Source organism: Salmo salar, chromosome 08, assembly GCF_965601325.2.
Source record: "Salmo salar chromosome 08, fSalSal1, whole genome shotgun sequence".
In the NCBI taxonomy this organism is placed as follows: domain Eukaryota; kingdom Metazoa; phylum Chordata; class Actinopteri; order Salmoniformes; family Salmonidae; genus Salmo; species Salmo salar.
In genome coordinates this window covers 18,795,452-18,814,468 of record NC_138298.1, presented here as the reverse complement: position 1 = coordinate 18,814,468, position 19,017 = coordinate 18,795,452, and the positions used below count along the sequence as shown (strand labels likewise).

At 44.0% G+C, this 19,017-nt stretch overlaps 2 protein-coding genes across 4 annotated transcripts in view; one reads left to right on the top strand and one right to left on the bottom strand.

Moving 5' to 3' along the window:
* The window catches only part of LOC106610163 (WD repeat-containing protein 17), a 28,931-nt gene extending 23,974 nt beyond the window's left edge, over positions 1 to 4,957 (top strand). The window contains exons 17-28 of one of the 2 annotated variants that reach the window (XM_014209341.3): positions 65 to 129; positions 287 to 419; positions 625 to 716; positions 884 to 983; positions 1,329 to 1,468; positions 1,599 to 1,619; positions 1,833 to 1,944; positions 2,135 to 2,379; positions 2,630 to 2,731; positions 2,852 to 2,950; positions 3,141 to 3,330; positions 3,811 to 4,957. In XM_014209341.3, coding sequence (XP_014064816.1) covers positions 65 to 129; positions 287 to 419; positions 625 to 716; positions 884 to 983; positions 1,329 to 1,468; positions 1,599 to 1,619; positions 1,833 to 1,944; positions 2,135 to 2,379; positions 2,630 to 2,731; positions 2,852 to 2,950; positions 3,141 to 3,330; positions 3,811 to 3,930 — 1,419 coding nt within the window. In that variant the 3' untranslated portion in view covers positions 3,931 to 4,957. The remainder of the gene's footprint in view (positions 1 to 64; positions 130 to 286; positions 420 to 624; positions 717 to 883; positions 984 to 1,328; positions 1,469 to 1,598; positions 1,620 to 1,832; positions 1,945 to 2,134; positions 2,380 to 2,629; positions 2,732 to 2,851; positions 2,951 to 3,140; positions 3,331 to 3,810) is intronic. The other variant, XM_045722711.2, reaches the window with a different exon arrangement.
* An 833-nt stretch (positions 4,958 to 5,790) lies between these two features.
* LOC106610162 (ankyrin repeat and SOCS box protein 5) lies at positions 5,791 to 18,996 on the bottom strand. 2 transcript variants are annotated; one of them, XM_014209334.3, is made up of 7 exons: positions 18,783 to 18,996; positions 9,709 to 9,788; positions 8,902 to 9,009; positions 8,519 to 8,669; positions 8,199 to 8,333; positions 7,662 to 7,853; positions 5,791 to 7,337 (listed from the first exon to the last, which is right to left on the bottom strand). In XM_014209334.3, exons 1-7 carry the CDS (start codon positions 18,979 to 18,981, stop codon positions 7,210 to 7,212), a joined length of 993 nt encoding a protein of 330 aa, XP_014064809.1. In that variant the 5' UTR covers positions 18,982 to 18,996; the 3' UTR covers positions 5,791 to 7,209. The 2 variants fall into 2 exon arrangements, with proteins under 2 accessions (XP_014064809.1, XP_014064812.1); XM_014209337.3 differs by lacking the exon at positions 18,783 to 18,996 and adding an exon at positions 17,216 to 17,489.
* Positions 18,997 to 19,017: the final 21 nt, after the last annotated feature.

Below are 19,017 nucleotides of genomic sequence, written 5' to 3'. Positions count from 1 at the left end.
AAGAATCATAGCATTAATTGATGTACATAATGATGGTGTTTGTCATGTTTTCTGTATTTGCCAGTGGGACAAGGCATTGTCAGTTGCCCCAGGTGTATCCATAAAGTATTGGAAGAAACTCATGCAACGGTATGTTTTGAGTCAGTCTGTCAACCTTATTCAAGAGGCGTGTTATGGTTACATATACATTTGAGTCATTTAGCAGACGCTCTCATCCAGAGCGACTTACAATTAGAACCACAACAGTGGTTGTTGACTTCCTTACTCAATGCATGTGTCCTCGTAGAAGAGCCGACCAGCTGATGCAGGAAGAAAACCATGATGTCATCCCGTACTGCATCGCCACGGGAGACGTGAGGAAGCTGGTCAACTTCTTTACTGCCAGGGGTCAACTGAACGAGGCGCTGCTAGTGGCCCAGGTATGACAACATTGGCATCCTATGATTCATTCTATAATTAGAAAACAAAGTGACATAACATAAAACATGTATTGGTTCCAATCGGAACCCCTGTTCTCTAAAGGAGAGAGCAAAATACAACCATGTTAATTGACTTATCTGGATTGATGAAGGTTCCTTCAGCCAAATTGCTGTCATACGTCATACCTTTGTTGTTCCTGTACAGGGAGCTTGTGAAGGCAACATCCACGTGCCTCAGACCGCCGTAGTCAACCATACAACCACTACAGACAGCGACGACATACAGGCATATAATGGGTGTGTCCTTTTCACATGAAAATACACCATTTTGCCTAATTTTGGTGTGTTCCACAGCATACGTAATCACCATCCTGTCCATGGTGCATTGCATCCATACTGGGCAACTGAATATCCCCTCATGACCCCAGGCTTGTGAGGCTCAAGTGTAATCTCTGTTGTTCCAGGCTACTGCAGTGTGTATGTAAGGAGCTAGCGGAGTGGTATTTCCAAGATGGCCGTGCTGTGCTGGCGGCCTGCTGTCACCTGGCTGTGGACAACACTGAGGTAAACACACAGACGAGGCATGATGGCGTCAAAGGTTACGTATGATCCTCTCTGTATGTTCTCTTGTAATCCACACATAACATTCACTGTTGCGCATGCTAGTTGTGCACCTGAAACCTAAAGCTGGTCATGAGCTACCCTGCTGCAGGGTTTTGTTCCAACCCTACTCCCAATACACCCGGTTCTACTAATCAGCGGCTCCTCTGGCCCTTGATTGGCTGAATCAGGTGTTTACGTGTAGGGCTGGAGCAAAAACCTACAGAGCACTAATGCCTATGAATGTGAACATAAATGGGCATATTTGGTAGATGCATAACTTATCATGTTGTTGTGTGTCCCCCACAGCTAGCCATGGCCAGTCTGATCCGGGGTAATGAGCTGGAGCTGGCTGTGTGTGTAGGGCTGGTGTTGGGAGAATCAGCCAACCAGGCCACTCACTACGTCCTGGAGCTACTAGCCAGGAAGTACATGACCGCACCCACCTGGTAAGAGCCAATTACAACTCTCCATGAGAGGGCTAATGAACGTGACAGGCTAGATGATATATATTCTCCATATGATTGTGAATATACAGAGTGCATTTGTTTATCATCTCCATTCTCTCATTTCTTGTAGCTTTCCATCAGTTGGAAGCAGGTATTATACATTTCTCATGTGTCATAACCCTATGTTTAATGCGAGAACGGATTTGACTTTATTCTGGATTGATGTTGTTCCATCCGGTTGTACCTGGTCTTGTTCAGTGCCTTACCTCATTCATAAAGACTGCTTAGGTTTTCAAAGGGATGTGTGGATGTGTATTCTGCAATCCAACAACTGGACTAATGTCACCACCTTTCTCCTTCCCAGGGACCTGGCAGCTGACCTTCTCCAGATGATCCCAGACAACCAGGTCCTGCTGGCCAAGCTGTGTGCCTTCTACCCTGGGAGCTCCTCAGAGATAGACCAAATCCATGAAAAAGTTGGTGCTGAAATTCAGCGGAAATTCTCTATCGAGAATCCTTTTTAGTCCAAACTGGGTCCGGGAAACCGCTCCTAATTGTTTAAACAGAAGAACATAGAAAATAGACCTATCGACAATACGACATGAAAATGTCAACAACAACATTGAAGTAAAAAATGCATGTTAATAATTGGTGGTGTTGTTTCAGTGTGGTCTTCCCAGTCTGGAGGAGTGTCGGGCGTTAGCTGAGTCGGCTGTCAGCGAGGGAGACATCTTCAATGCTGTCAAGTACTATCTAATGAGTCCAGAACCCGAGGCAGCCCTGCTTGTTGGCATCACCTACGTCAAAGAACAGCTGAGTGATTCTGACTGGACCGTAGACTCTGTCCATCCTATCCTGGACCTTCTGGGTTACATCAGAACGGACCGGCTCCTACTTGCCAAGTTCACTGAGTAAGTGAATGGGAATCAGAATGTGTGAGACAACGTCACCTGGGCCTAGGCAGGTAGCCTAGTGGTTAAGAGTGTTGGGCTAGCAACCGAAAGGTTTATGGTTTGAATCCCTAGGTGAAAAATCTGTCAATGTGCCCTTAAGCAAGCCACTTAACCCTAATTGCTCCTGTAAGTCACTCTGGATAAGAATGTCTACTGCTATAGATTGGTCCTCAGCCCTCTCTCCTTGGATGTTCTTTCTGTGTTATAGAGCTCGAAGTGAGCTGCTCATCCTATCTGGCTACATCGGCGCACTGTTGGCCATCAGAAGACAATACTCCAGCATCGTTCCTGCACTTTACGAGTACACCAGGTAAGATGCAAAAAGCCATAGTATGGAGCACTTTCTAAATGTCTGTGTTGAACCTACATCACCTAATGCTTCAATGTTGAATGTAAAGCCCTATCTCTGACCTCTCACCTTCCTCCCCAGTCAGTTGATGAAGAGGAGAGAGGTGTCTGTTCCCTTACAGATAGAGCAACTCTCTGTAGAGCTGGAGGCATGGATGGCCTGCACACAGTCTCTCATAAAGTGAGTAGAGGAATTGTCTTATCAATCTCTGACACTGATATACTCTACTCTGGCCTGGCCCATACATTAGTCATCACGTCCAAGTATTGGACTAGCAAACTCAAGACCGTTTGAGGTTCAAAGTCTGACATTAAAACACACCAGTGTTTACCTGTCTGAATCGTTTGATTCTGTCTCCATGCTCACCCAGCTCCAGGGGTCCTGATGAGGCTCCCTACACCCCTCCGTCAGAGGCCCAGAAGGCAGAGCACGCCCGTCTGCTAGACAGGCTCCAGGAGGAGCCACTCAGGGGCCTGGAGGGGCCCGACTATGTCACAGGCTCCAACCTGCCCAGCCACTCTGACGTCCAGGTCTCCTGCCTTACCGGACTCAGGATCCAGGTCAGCCTCAAGCGATCAACCAGTTAATAAATCAAAGTGTATTCAGAAAAATACATTCAGAAAAATACATTGGTCACAAAGGGACAGTTTCGAGGACACAGAATTTGGTTAGGGACTAGGCTTAATCTGGATCAGGGAAACAAAGGGCTCAGCAGCAACCCAGACCGAAACCGCCATGCTTTCTAACCCCTTATAAAGAGGACCATGCTATATATAACCCATAAGTGGTTACTATTTGTAGTCCCCTAGTGGTGGGTAATCACTATGTGGGTGGTAATCAGTAAATTGCTGCTCAAGCTGTATCCACAGCGACGATTTGAAGTGCCTTTCTGCTTCAAGTGTGTCTCAGTCACTTCCTCTGGTGAGTCAAGGGGAGAAAGATGACGCTACTACAACCTTTAAACTGTTTTGCAGGACATGGTGATAAGGTCAATGATAGAAGAGTAAAAGTAGTGCTGTGTTTTTCCTTTCTTCACTCAGGGCCCTGTGTTTTTCCTTGAGGACGGTAAATCGGCCATATCATTGAACGACGCCCTTATGTGGGCCAAAGTGAACCCTTTCTCACCTCTGGGGACAGGTGTCCGTCTCAACCCCTTCTAAGAGCCAGCCTAGCCAACGAGGATGGGCTATAGGACTAATAACATTTGATTGGTCAGCCTCCGAGGCCAAGGTCACGCGAAGGTAAAAGGTCGACGTCAGGACCGACACCTGCTCTTCCTGAGAAAAAGAAGGAAGAAGGGATGGACATTCCAGAACGAAAGAAGAGAGGTGGACGGATGCTTAAAATGAGTTCTCTCCGCTATGTGCTTTTTCTATGTGGTTTACAATGTGTGCACCACAAGTCATCCAGTCAACAGTGTTACAGCTTCTCATAGAAAACGTGTTGCCGTACTTAGACACTGACAAAGAGGGTTCGCATGGCTGAAACGGGCTGTAGTGTTTCTATGTAGGAGCGAGACCATTGTAGTACGGCTGTCTTGTTTTAGACACACCGTCACATGCACATCAGTACACAGACAAGTCGACGAGCTATGTGATTGTTATTATGCTCACGGTCATAGCACCAGCATCATTTGATTGATGAATACCATATTTGTGTTGTATTGCTGTTGGTTTAACGTTGCGCAATGTGGCATCATCATTTCTGTCTGTTACAGAAACCAGCCCGCACACATAGATGTACAAGAGCAAAGCGTATGATGATGTAGGCTTACAGTGGTAGTTGATCGAAAGCAAACAAATACAGAGAAACGTACCTGTTAGCCTTTTATTTAGCGTAGCATCAATCAATCAAATAATTGATGTAGGACTTGATTGCTTTCGCGTTAAAACAGCTTAGCAGCATTGTGTCTGTACAGTACTGTGTTTGACTGTGAATGTATAAGACTTCTGCTGGACCAACAACAACAAAAAAGGGTGTGGACATGTAAAGTTGTCAATTAACTTGTGAATAGGTTATTGTGTTGTACATAAGACTGTCATTCCTGTTGAGTTGTGCAGCACTGTTTCAGGGATCACAGTTGCTAGCTAGAAGGGGAGGTAGTTGGTACTGTACACGGATAGGGACTTGCAAGTGTAATAGCTGTCACGATCCTGGATCCGTAGAATTAAAACTCATATTCTATGGTGGGGTCGATGCTTTATGTCTCTGAGTCTCGTCAGCATTACCGCGTCATAATCATTCGTAGGCATCACCCGACTGCAGAATTTGTAGTGATTTCATAATGATGACAAGCTTCTGTATGGAATTCGTTATTACTAACACAATTTGGCAGACGGTGACAACCTGCTAAGACTAGCTAGCTTATATGTTAAACAGAAAGCTGTGATAAAAAGGCAATATTTGAGAATCATTTTGCTTTTGAAACACAGACTTGAATAAATAGGCTAATTAATCATTTAAAAAATGAAACACCTGAAGGTTGTGCCTTAAGTAGAAAACGATTTGTTATCACTGCAACATACAGTATATTGGTAAGTAGGTACATTCATGTAAAGACGAGGTTTTCTTCCTTCTGCTTAACGAAACAAACATTAATTCAGATCATTTATACAAGCATTGTAATTTTTTTAATAATGTATTGATATTCGTTTTCCACCTATACTTAAATTATCTTCAAATGCATTTATTTACATATGTATTTATTGATTATGTTTTACTTATTGACATATGTACAGTTTGTTTGTACTACCATTGCAGTTTAGAAAATGTGTTCATGAAAATATCAAAATGTTAGTTTTGTAACATAAAGACGATACCAATGTAAACATGTAAAATTTGTAAGCAGGATATATTTGAGTTTTGATTCATGGAAAAGGTAAAAGATCTTGTAAATCAATTGAGAAGATTGGTCATGCTACAGAGCACCATCTAGTATTGTAGACAAAATAAAAATGAAAAATGACTGAACTAAACCACAGCCGAAAAATGCAAGAAGTATAATCTCCAAGACAACCACATCATGGAATAACATTCTTATTTATTATAGTGAAACAGATGAGAGGTATGTCAAATGAGTTTTGGCAAAATACTGTACATTTTTCACAGAGTTATGCATATACAGGTTACGTTAATATATTAGTTGGCTAATATTATATAAGAAAATAATTGAAATGCAATATTATTCACAGTACATCTGATTAGCATAAGAGCCTCATATAGGACAGATTATCATGGGTATCATTTTAAATATTTTTTTACTTTTTCCACATTATCAGGGAATTACAAGGAGTCGTTGAATCTTTAACGTACACATGTCAGTGTAATGAATGAGCTGCATATATCCGTCTTTCGGATGTGTCGTTAAACGGGTGTCCTGACTCTCTGTGGTCACTAAAGATCCCATGGTACTTATCGTAAGAGTAGGGGTGTTAACCCCGGTATCCTGGCTAAATTCCCAATCTGGGGCCCTCATACCATCATGGCCACCTAATCACTCCCAGCTTGCAATTGGCTCATTCATCCCCCTCCTCTCCCCTGAAACTATTCCCCAGGTCGTTGCTGTAAATGAGAATGTGTTCTCACTCAACTACCTGGTAAAATAAGGGTAAAATAAAATAAATATATGCTACCAATGATGCAAACAAGATAACATAACACTGTACATTAAAGTACATGATGTTATCTTGTTTGCATCATTGGTAGCATAAAGGCAGCTCATTCAAACAAGATGACATAACATTCATTATGTGTACATTAAAGTACATTATGCTATGTTATACATTACGTTAAAGATTCAATGACCCCTTTTATTGTTTGGGTCAATGAATATTAGGCAGTTAAACGTATGGCGTGGACAGGAATATTGGATATAAAACCAAAGTGACATGCAAGGTGATCAACTTGACTTAGATAGTAATGTGCAGAAAAACATGATTTACACCAATACACATCTTTACAGACAACTTTCTGACAAGTTGGGATCACAACGATCACTGCAGTGGGGGTGTCATTTTAACAAGGACTAATAACACAGTATTATACAGTGTTAATATTTAGTTATTTTGAACATTCAAACTCTTGTTTTGGTCAATGTAACAGAATATACACATTTACATGACCATATGCGTAGGTGCTTCAGAGAAACTGTTAAAACAGATGTCAGTGAATGGGAGGGATTCGGTGCGTTTGAGGTTCTGGGTTAAAAAGAAATAAGGTTCAGTGAGTAATACAAAAATTCACTTGACGATAAAGATGGATGGAGAGAGAAACAGAGAGGAAGAGAGAGGACGGGATAAAGAATATCCTCTACTATGACGATGCTCTCGTTTAGAAAAAGAGAGAAAGAGGAAGACAGAGAGAAACAGAGGGAAGGGAGAGAGCAACAGACAGAGAGACAGACAGACAGAGACAGAAAGAGAGAGAGAGAGCGTTGTGTTCTATCTATACTGGAGGAAGCGTTTGAGAAGGTTGGGGAGGTGTAACTGAGGGATGAGGTGTAGTCGAGATCGGCCCATATAATCTCTGATACTGAGACGACACAGCTGACATAGTGACGGAGGTGTTGCTGCAGAGAGAGAGAGAGAGAGAGAGAAACAGAGGGAGAGAGCAAGAGATAGAGATTATCTGATTAATCCAAGACAGCCTCAATATCATCCACTTTTATAATCCAAATAGCAATGTTTTACAAGGGATTCTGACTTCTTCCCACCAGCTGAATGGAGATATTTCCTAAGCTGGTCCCAGATCAGAATTAGTATCAGGAAACTTCAGTATCGGTTTCTGATCAGACCACAAGTTTTGCATTAAAACAAACATATGAGTTAGTTATACAGTACAAACTGATCTGGAATCAGGCTAATTTTCCCATGTGAACTGAGCACAATCTTACCTTCATGCAGCAGTAACGTCTCCTCTGCTGAGCTGTTAGGTGGGGCTGACTCCACCGGTCTCTTCAGCTCTAGGTTTTTAGCGTTAATGTTCGCTCCAAACTCTAACAACACATTGATGACCTCAGTACAGTCCTTCTGAGCTGCTGCATGGAGCGGGCTCTCCAGGAACCTGCCCTTCTGCACATTGGCCCCTGTGGAGCAAACCAGACAACATTGGTTTAGTTCAGTAGGTCACACTGTAGCAAAACGGTTTGCAACAGAAAACATGAATCTATGATCTGAGGGGACACGTTTGTGTAGTTCCTTCCCGTTTCACTCAGTTTCAATATATTCTCCCTCCTGAACACGCTCCATGTTTGTGAGTACTGCATCAGGTAAAACAATGTCCTGTGACATACCTTTCCTTAGTAAATGCAGAATACAGAAGAAGAAAAAAGTACAAACGGATGAATCGTAAAAATAAAATCAAAAATGCATTGATGCCAATGGGAGAGATCATTTGAAGTTAGGACCAAAGTGTCTGGTTAGTTACTGACCTCCATCGAGGAGTTTCTGTGTGCACTGGAGTCCTGAGGAGATGCAGGCGATGTACAAGGGGGTTCCTAGGTGAGGAATATCATAATCCACGTCTGCTCCCCATGTGATCAGTGCCTCCAGACAAGCAATTCTGCCTACACACAATACGTCCTGCGTTACCAGGGTACTCTCATTCAGAAACGCATTCAGTAGTCTCATCTTAGAATAGAGGGGGGGAAACATATTAAAATTACAGCCAGAGTATTTCAAAACCTCACAGTAAAGTGGACAGCTATCTGTATGACACACATATCCTGCGATGGCAGTCCTGCTACAGTACCTTTGCTGGAAGCTTCGTGTATGGGCGAGGGCTGGCACATCTCTGACTGAGGCCTGGCTCCGTTTTCCAGCAGTACCTCTGTACAGCTGGCACTGCCCACTGAGCAGGCATTGAACAGTGGCGTCACCCCATCAATGGTGGTGGCATTTACCTGATCAGATAGATGGAGCATTGTCATAAAACCATGTGTATCTATCTATAAGTTACAAAGTTACAACAAAGACAAGTCAATCAGAATGTAAAATAAGTAGTTGCTGCCAAAGTTACAACAAAGACGAGTCAATCGGAATGTAAAAAGAGGAGTTGCTGCCACAGCATAATGATGTCTCGTTCTGACGTGGAGTGTATGTTTTTGTGTGTGCATCCATTTGGTCATGACTTACATTGGCACCAGCTGCAATAAGCGCCTTGGCGCATGACGCGTGGTCTGACAGGCAAGCCTCATGCAACGGCGTCACATGGTCTATGGTAGGGATGTTTGCGTTGTAACCCTGGGATGACAACAAGAAATGTCTGCATTCATTATATAGGTCTCACTTTCCCTACACTTTATTTTGTGTAAATGCTCCACAGATGGTCATACTATCAACACACAATCTGTTGATAAGCAGCTGCTTGCTAAGGTTACAGTTAGGATTCCAATACGGGTTACACTCTTAGAAAAAAGGGTTCCAAAATGGTTCTAAGGCTGTCTCCATAGTATAAATCATTTTGGTTCCAGGTAGAACTCTTTAGGGTTCCATGTAGAATCCTATGTGTAAAAAGGTTCTACCTGGAACCAAAAGGGTTTCACCTGGAACCAAAAATTGTTTTTTCAAAGGGTTCTCCTATGAGAACAGGTGAAGAACCCTTTTTAGTTTCTAGATAGTGTAGAGTGAGGGTTAAGGTTAGGTCTAGGGTTAGGGTTGAGTTTAGGTTTAGGATAAGGGTTAGGGTTAGCGCTAAAGTTAGTAGATAGATAATTGAAATATTACTGGCAGTCTGTAGAGCATCTACAGATGGACTGTCCAAATAAACTTTTGGAAATCTGACTACGAGGGAAAATGGCAAACATATATGTATCTTATCTGGAACATACAGACAGAGCATCAGCATTTTATTTTATTTTATATAAAGGTGTCAAAACAGTTCCTCTGTCTTAACACTGTATAAACAATTGTCCAGAAAGCTTTGCGTTGTGTGTGAATCACCTGTGAGAGTAGGGTCCTGAGGGCCAGGAGACGGCCCTGACACGCTGCCTCGTGGAGAGGAGACCGGTCCGCCCATGACCCTGGGAGATGGACAGACAAAACACTAAGCATCTCCAAAACAACACACATTACAGTCATACGTTTATAGTGATAGCCCTTCACTATCATACAAGCTCTTAATGGTCACATCCGCATGCACACATAAAAAATATACTGCTCAAAAAAATAAAGGGAACACTTAAACAACACAATGTAACTCCAAGTCAATCACACTTCTGTGAAATCAAACTGTCCACTTAGGAAGCAACAGTGATTGACAATAAATTTCACATGCTGTTGTGCAAATGGAATAGACATCATGTGGAAATTATAGGCAATAAGCAAGACACCCCCAATAAAGGAGTGGTTCTGCAGGTGGAGACCACAGACTACTTCTCAGTTCCTATGCTTCCTGGCTGATGTTTTGGTCACTTTTGAATGCTGGCGGTGCTTTCACTCTAGTGGTAGCATGAGACGGAGTCTACAACCCACACAAGTGGCTCAGGTAGTGCAGCTCATCCAGGATGGCACATCAATGCGAGCTGTGGCAAGAAGGTTTGCTGTGTCTGTCAGCGTAGTGTCCAGAGCATGGAGGTGCTACCGGGAGACAGGCCAGTACATCAGGAGACGTGGAGGAGGCCGTAGGAGGGCAACAACCCAGCAGCAGGACCGCTACCTCCGCCTTTGTGCAAGGAGAAGCAGGAGAAGCACTGCCAGAGCCCTGCAAAATGACCTCCAGCAGGCCACAAATGTGCATGTGTCTGCTCAAACGGTCAGAAACAGACTCCATGAGGGTGGTATGAGGGCCCAACGTCCACAGGTGGGGGTTGTGCTTACAGCCCAACACCGTGCAGGACATTTGGCATTTTCCGGAGAACACCAAGATTGGCAAATTCGCCACTGGCGCCCTGTGCTCTTCACAGATGAAAGCAGGTTCACACTGAGCACATGACAGACGTGACAGAGTCCGGGGATGCCGTGGAGAACGTTCTGCTGCCTGCAACATCCTCCAGCATGACCGGTTTGGCGGTGGGTCAGTCATGGTGTGGGGTGGCATTTCTTTGGGGGGCTGCACAGCCCTCTATGTGCTCGCCAGAGGTAGCCTGACTGCCATTAGGTACCGAGATGAGATCCTCAGATCCCTTGTGAGACCATATGCTGGTGCGGTTGGCCCTGGGTTCCTCCTAATGCAAGACAATGCTAGACCTCATGTGCCTGGAGTGTGTCAGCAGATCCTGCAAGAGGAAGGCATTGATGCTATGGACTGGCCCGCCCGTTCCCCAGACCTGAATCCAATCGAGCACATCTGGGACATCATGTCTCGCTCCATTGGCGGATGCTTTAGTCCAGGTCTGGGAGGAGATCCCTCAGGAGACCATCCGCCACCTCATCAGGAGCATGCCCAGGCGTTGTAGGGAGGTCATACAGGCACGTGGAGGCCACACACACTACTGAGCCTCATTTTGACTTGTTTTAAGGACATTACATCAAAGTTGGATCAGCCTGTAGTGTGGTTTTCCACTTTAATTTTGAGCGTGACTCCAAATCCAGACCTCCATGGGTTGATACATTGGATTTCCATTGATTATTTTTGTGTGATTTTGTTGTCAGCACATTCAACTATGTGAAGAAAAAAGTATTTACATTTAATAAGATTATTTCTTTCATTCAGATCTAGGATGTGTTGTTTAAGTGTTCCCTTTATTTTTTGGAGCAGTGTATATATATAACCAGCACATTCCCATTTGGGTCTGATACATTGATAGCATTCATCATAGCCTTCACTCTCTGTCGGTATCGTTATTATTCAATCATTACCGTAATCCTCACCCTCCCTAAGTTTGTTTTATTCACTGCTTTAGCACACTCTGCCAACCCGGATGTCCTAGCCGTGTCTGAATCCTGGCTTAGGAAGTCCACCAAAAACTCTGAAATATTCATCCCTAACTACAACATTTTCAGACAAGATAGAACGGCCAAAGGGGGCGGTGTTGCAATCTCCTGCAGATATAGCCTGCTGAGTTCTGTCCTACTATCCAGGTCTGTACCCAAACAATTTGAACTTCTACTTTTAAAAATCCATCTCTCTAAAAACAAGTCTCTCACCGTTGCCGCCTGCTATAGACCACCCTCTGCCCCCAGCTGTACTCTGGACACCATATGTGACTTGATTGCCTCCCATCTATCTTCAGAGCTCGTGCTGCTAGCTGACCTAAACTGGGACATGCTTAACACCCCAGCCATCCTACAATCTAAGCTTGATGCCCTCAATCTCACACAAATTATCAATGAACCTACCAGGTACCACCCCCAAAGCCGTAAACACGGGCACCCTCATAGATATCATCCTAACCAACTTGCCCTCTAAATACACCTCTGCTGTTTTCAACCAAGATCTCAGCGATCACTTCCTCATTGCCTGCATCCGTAATGGGTCGGTGGTCAAACGACATCCACTCATCACTGTCAAACGCTCCCTGAAACATTTCAGCGAGCAAGCCTTTCTAATCGACCTGGCCCGGGTATCCTGGAAGGATATTGACCTCATCCCGTCAGTAGAGGATGCCTGGTTATTTTTTTTAAATGCCTTCCTCACCATCTTAAATAAGCATGCCCCATTCAAGAAATGTAGAACCAGGAACAGATATAGCCCTTGGTTCTCTCCAGACCTGACTGCCCTTAACCAACACAAAAATATCCTGTGGCGTTCTGCATTAGCATCGAACAGCCCCCGTGATATGCAACTTTTCAGGGAAGTTAGAAACCAATATACACAGGCAGTTAGAAAAGCCAAGGCTAGCTTTTTCAAGCAGAAATTTGCTTCCTGCAACACAAACTCAAAAAAGTTCTGGGACACTGTCCATGGAGAATAAGAACACCTCCTCCCAGCTGCCCACTGCACTGAGGATAGGAAAGTCTGTCACCTCCGATAATCCACTATAATTGAGAATTTCAATAAGCATTTTTCTACGGCTGGCCATGCTTTCCACCTGGCTACCTCTACCGCGGTCAACAGCACTGCACCCCCCACAGCTACTCTCCCAAGCCTTCCCCATTTCTCCTTCTCCCAAATCCAGTCAGCTGATGTTCTGAAAGAGCTGCAAAATCTGGACACCTACAAATCAGCCGGGCTAGACAATCTATACCCTTTCTTTCTAAAATTATCTGCCGAAATTGTTGCAACCCCTATTACTAGCCTGTGCAACCTCTTTTTCGTGTCGTCTGAGATTCCAAAAGATTGGAAAGCAGCTGCTGTCATCCCCCTCTTCAAAGGAGGGGACACTCTTGACACAAATTGCTACAGACCTATATCTATCCTACCCTGCCTTTCTAAGGTCTTCGAAAGCCAAGTCAACAAACAGATGACCGACCATTTCGAATCCCACCGCACCTTCTCCGCTATGCAATCTGGTTTCAGAGCTGGTCATGGGTGCACCTCAGCCACGCTCAAGGTGCTAAACGATATCGTAACCGCCATCGATAAGAAACAATACTGTGCTGCCGTATTCATTGACATTGGCCAAGCCTTTCAACTCTGTCAATCACCACATCCTCATCGGCAGACTCAATAGCCTTGGTTTCTCAAATGATTGCCTCGCCTGGTTCACCAACTACTTCTCTGATAGAGTTCAATGTGTCAAATCGGATGGCATGTTGTCCGGGCCTCTGGTAGTCTCTATGGGGGTCTTTTCTCTGAATACATCAATGATGTCGCTCTTGCTGCTGGTGAGTCTCTGATCCACCTCTACGCAGACGACACCATTCTGTATACTTCTGGCCCTTCTTTGGACACTGTGTTAACAACCCTCCAGACGAGCTTCAATGCCATACAACTCTCCTTCCGTGGCCTCCAACTGCTCTTAAATACAAGTAAAACTAAATGCATGCTCTTCAACCGATCGCTGCCTGCACCTGCCCGCCCGTCCAGCATCACTACTCTGGATGGTTCTGACTTAGAATATGTGGACAACTACAAATATCTAGGAGTCTGGTTAGACCGTAAGCTCTCCTTCCAGACTCACATCAAACATCTCCAATCCAAAGTTAAATCTAGAATTGGCTTCCTATTTCGCAACAAAGCATCCTTCACTCATGCTGCCAAACACACCCTCGTAAAACTGACCATCCTACCGATCCTCGGCTTCGGCGATGTCATTTACAAAATAGCCTCCAACACCCTACTCAATAAACTGGATGCAATCTATCACAGTGCCATCCGTTTTGTCACCAAAGCCCCATATACTACCCACCACTGTGACCTGTACGCTCTCGTTGGCTGGCCCTCGCTTCATACTCGTCGCCAAACCCACTGGCTCCAGGTCATCTACAAGACCCTGCTAGGTAAAGTCCCCCCTTATCTCCGCTCACTGGTCACCATAGCAGCACCCACCTGTAGCACGCGCTCCAGCAGGTATATCTCTCTGGTCACCCCCAAAGCCATTCCTCCTTTGGCCGTCTCTCCTTCCAGTTCTCTGCTGCCAATGACTGGAACGAACTACAAAAATCTCTGAAACTGGAAACACTTATCTCCCTCACTAGCTTTAAGCACCAGCTGTCAGGGCAGCTCACAGATCACTGCACCTGTACATAGCTCATCTATAATTTCGCCCATACAACTAACTTCCTCTTCCCCTACTGTATTTAGTTATTTATTTTGCTCCTTTGCACCCCATTATTTCTATTTCTACTTTGCACTTTCTTCCACTACAAATCTACCATTCCAGTGTTTTACTTGCTATATTGTATTTACTTTGCCACCATGGCCTTTTTTGCCTTTACCTCCCTTATCTCACCTCATTTGCTCACATTGTATATAGACTTATTTTTTACTGTATTATTGACTGCATGTTTGTTTTACTCCATGTGTAAGTCTGTGTTGTTGTATGTGTCGAACTGCTTTGCTTTATCTTGGCCAGGTCGCAATTGTAAATGACAACTTGTTCTCAACTTGCCTACCTGAAAATAAAAAATAAAAATAAAAAACATTTAGAATTACTTCCCAAAAGCCAGTAGTACCAGTCCACTATCCATGTTCATATGTTCAGAAAACTGAAACCCAGTTGTCACGGCTGTCACTAATATCACAGAGCATATAACAGAGTGCTGGATAGATTTTCACACTCTCACAGTGTGGATGGAACTATATATATATATATATATATATATATATATATATATATATATATATATATATAACTGAAGCTCAACCAAGCTGGCCATCTGGCAGGCATAGCCTTGTACAACTGGCAGGCATAGCCTTGTACAACTGGCAGGCACAGCCTTGTACAACGGGTAGGCACAGCCTTGTACAACGGGCAGGCACAGCCTTGTACAACGGGCAGGCACAGCCTTGTACAACTGGCAGGCATAGCCTTGTACAACTGGCAAGCACAGCCTTGTACAACGGGCAAGCACAGCCTTGTACAACGGGCAGGCACAGCCTTGTACAACGGGCAGGCACAGCCTTGTACAACGGGAAGGCACAGCCTTGTACAACTGGCAGGCATAGCCTTGTACAATTGGCAGGCACAGCCTTGTACAACGTGCAGGCACAGCCTTGTACAACGGGCAGGCACAGCCTTGTACAACGGGCAGGCACAGCCTTGTACAACGGGCAGGCATAGCCTTGTACAACTGGCAGGCACAGCCTTGTACAATTGGCAGGCACAGCCTTGTACAACGGGCAGGCACAGCCTTGTACAACGGGCAGGCATAGCCTTGTACAACTGGCAAGCATAGCCTTGTACAACTGGCAGGCACAGCCTTGTACAACTGGCAGGCATAGCCTTGCACAACTGGCAGGCATAGCCTTGTACAACTGGCAGAGCAGAGCTCAGTCTCTCCCTACACACCCAACAACACTACCATCCACGTCAGAGAACAATATTTAGGTGTTTTTTTTTTACTATTATTTTATTAATCCTTTATTCAGGTGAAATCCTATTGAGATATGAGTCTCTTTTATGTGGGAGCCTTGAGTATAATAAAATGTCAGCAATACTTCCACATAAACATCACACAGCAATGCAGTGCAATATTCAATACTACATACCCATGTCTCCATCTCCCCACGGAACATCTAGCCATTGATAGGTATATGACATTCCTGCCTGTAGGAGAAGAGGGCGCCTGTCACCTACTGTACTGTTACTGTACTGAAGGGACTTGTTGTCACTGCATGGATTCACACAGGCAGAGCTGTGACTGTGCCGGCCATCTTTGGAAGGGCATCTGCATCACCTGACAAGCTCATGTAGTACACTAAAATGGCCTGTTGTTGCTACTATCTTTTATGATGAATAGGACGACTAAAATACTGTATATTTATTTTTTGTTGTTGCAAATTGACATGAAATTTGATAGATCTTTTTTGTGGGAAAGGACAATAACATAGACTCCTCAGTCAAGGTATACATAACAACAGGTGCCAATGAGGACCACCACTGCTGCAGAGATAAGTAGAGTTTGGAAGCTATTCTTAGGAAGCACATGTTAGAGCCACAGTAAGTAGTTAATTCCAGTCACAACAGTAACCTGGAATCCCCCTCTCTCTATTTTCTCTCCTTTCTCCAGGAACCCAGCCAACCTTTCCCACAGTCCTGATCCTCTATAGCTGGTTGCCTGGTGCGGCTGAAGCCCATTATTCTCATTCGGACAGCACACGGTGTCTCTCTTCTAGCAGGGTAAAATGGTAGATCTCATGAATATTGCAACAGTGCACTGAACATGTGACGTTTGCTTTCGCTTAAGGCTCCCCTTTGCCACACTAAGCAATAACAGGAGGAAGCAGAAAGGGCTAGAATATCTGCAATTTGTATTTCTGTTTATTTATTCTGCTTAAATAACAAACTATTGCATTTAAAACATTTGGATGTCAAAGTAAATGAGTAATCACGCAGTTACAACCCTAATGTGACCCAGCTACTGTTTAGATTGGATACAGCTGTTAAAGAGATATAATCAGGTTTAATTGTCTGAAGCTGCTGCTTAGTCTAGTTCAAAGGTCATACTCTTATTGTCTTGTGTGAGAGTCATGAGAGCACACAGCAGCTTCAACTGTTGTAGGCCAGTCATTATTAAACTTGAATAGACACATACCCCAAGGCCTACTACTACACATAGACCTAGTAATAATACTAATAAAGTATGTGTTAAATAAATTTAAAAAATGCATTTGTGTTATGATGTAAGATGTGTCCAAGGCTTTTGTTTGATTATGTCATGATATTCTTATATCATAGAGCTTCATTTCACATGCTGTAGCACAGTCCCAAATAGGCTGGATCCTATGAGAATCAGAACAGGTGCCTTTTTCACGCAACATTTCCATGTCAACCCCTCTGTCTACCTCAGAGAAACTTGACACGAACAGCACAGGAGTTCTATAATAACATTGCACTGTGACAGTCCGAGACGCACTCACCCAGTGCGCAAATACGCAATTGTGTGTGCGTAAAACGCTACTGACCTTGGCTAGTTAAAATACCCCAGCAGCGTGGTTTCTTTTTTGCTGTGTAATCGTCTGTGTTCTCTAACGTTCTTTTCCTCGGCGTGTTTTCCGGCTGCTGCTCGCTCGAGCTCTCTGCAGATGGAACTTCAGGCATGTTTACATCAGCTATCTGTCCCCCGCACCACAGTGCACCATGATCCAGTCTAAATCCTGCTCTCTGATTGGCTGCTCGGCTTGTTGTCGTTTCACTGCCAAGGACAAGCACCACAATAACATGAACAGGCAGAGAAGGAGTTAAGGGAGAAAGAGAGAGAGAGAGAGAGAGAGAGAGAGAGGGGAGAGAACGATAAGAATAAGGTGTGGGGGGTAGGATATATTGTGATAGGGCGGAGAGAGAGAGAGTGCAAGAGAGAGACGACTGAGGGGATGAAGAGAATGTGGTCGCTGTGGCAGTGACACCCTGCTATTTTTATCAGAGGTTAAGAAATGGCTTAGACCAGAACAGCCTTTACCCCCGCTGGTCTCAGGGTTAGGAACCGTTCTGTTTATAAAGGATTCATTCTGCATGGTTTGAAATATTAAAGTTTGACCTTTGAGTTGAATATAGTATTTGCTATTTTGAGTATACCTAGTTGCTTATGTAACAAGCATTTGCTTGCAATATTCAAATGAAAAAGCCACATACTGTTTATTACGGTCATTGGTCACGTTATAAGGTCATAATTGTCAGGTTATAATTCAGGGACAGACATAATGCAGGTTTTCTTTGGTAGTTAATTCATTGATCAGTCCTTGATTGACCAGAGAGTTTACATATCTGATGTCCCTGGTCTGAAATAGTCCTTGATTATGAGGGAATTTTAATAACTAGTTAATAAGTATTTTGTCTCTCCAGAGCCATAATTGAATATCTCTACTATAGGTTATCAAATCAAATAGGCTAGTTAAACTAGTTGTACTTGGGGATGGAAAGTTAGAGCCTCTCTAACCTCTCTCTAACATGCTTCTGTTCAGCTCAAAACATTCCTGGCTGACAGTCGCTGTGCATAACCTACGTGGAGTATGACTACAGGCTGCAGCCTGTAACTGCCAAGTCTCAGCTGTGATAGAAACTTCATTTGACATACTCTCAAAAATGTGCATTTCATGTGTCATCTCATCAGATCACTTGATGATTGCAGTGCATGGAATACGCTAAGGGCGGAAGCAAGGTTGAATCAGAGACTTCTGTCATGCCAACCCAACGTGCCGTCATGATGCCAAAGGTTCTGGGTCTTTTCCCTCATCCCAGGTGTGGTTGTTACAATGCAGTGCTTTCCCCCAGTACCTCAGCAAGAAAAGAGCATTGAAAGACATCAAGAAGGAAGTATATCTAATGCACACCGTATCTAAGTGTTTCTAATGCCCACAACGATAGGCTGAGTAGTTCCTGGGCAGACTGGATACAGTTGCCTGGCATGTTACAGACACAGAGCTTTTAGAAAGCTGGAATACCCTAATACACACACTTTACTGTTGAAAGTGTGTGTATGACCCTCTACTATAGAATAATAGTCTGTTGCCTTTCACAGAAACAACTACTTACTGTGCCCTTGTCCAAAATCATAAAACTCTTCTGCAATGCGGGCAGCCTCCTTCCGATTCCCCTTCACCACATAGAAGTGGGTGAGAATATTCAGGCTGATCTTGACAAAGAGCTTGACGCAAAACAGAGCGAATATGGAGAGGTAGACATTGGAGTAGTGTACTGTGCCAAAAGACTGGCTATCCACATTTGGAGTCATTGCTTCCTTTCTTGTCTATCCTTGCTTATGTCTTGC

Coding starts and splice junctions, on each gene's coding strand:
- LOC106610162 (XM_014209334.3), bottom strand. CDS start 18,981: ATGACTCCAAATGTGGATAGCCAGTCTTTTGGCACAGTACACTACTCC. Junction 9,010..9,708: donor TCAGGACCCTACTCTCACAG/GTGATTCACACA, acceptor TTGTCATCCCAG/GGTTACAACGCAAACATCCC. Junction 8,334..8,518: donor ACACGAAGCTTCCAGCAAAG/GTACTGTAGCAG, acceptor TATTGTGTGTAG/GCAGAATTGCTTGTCTGGAG.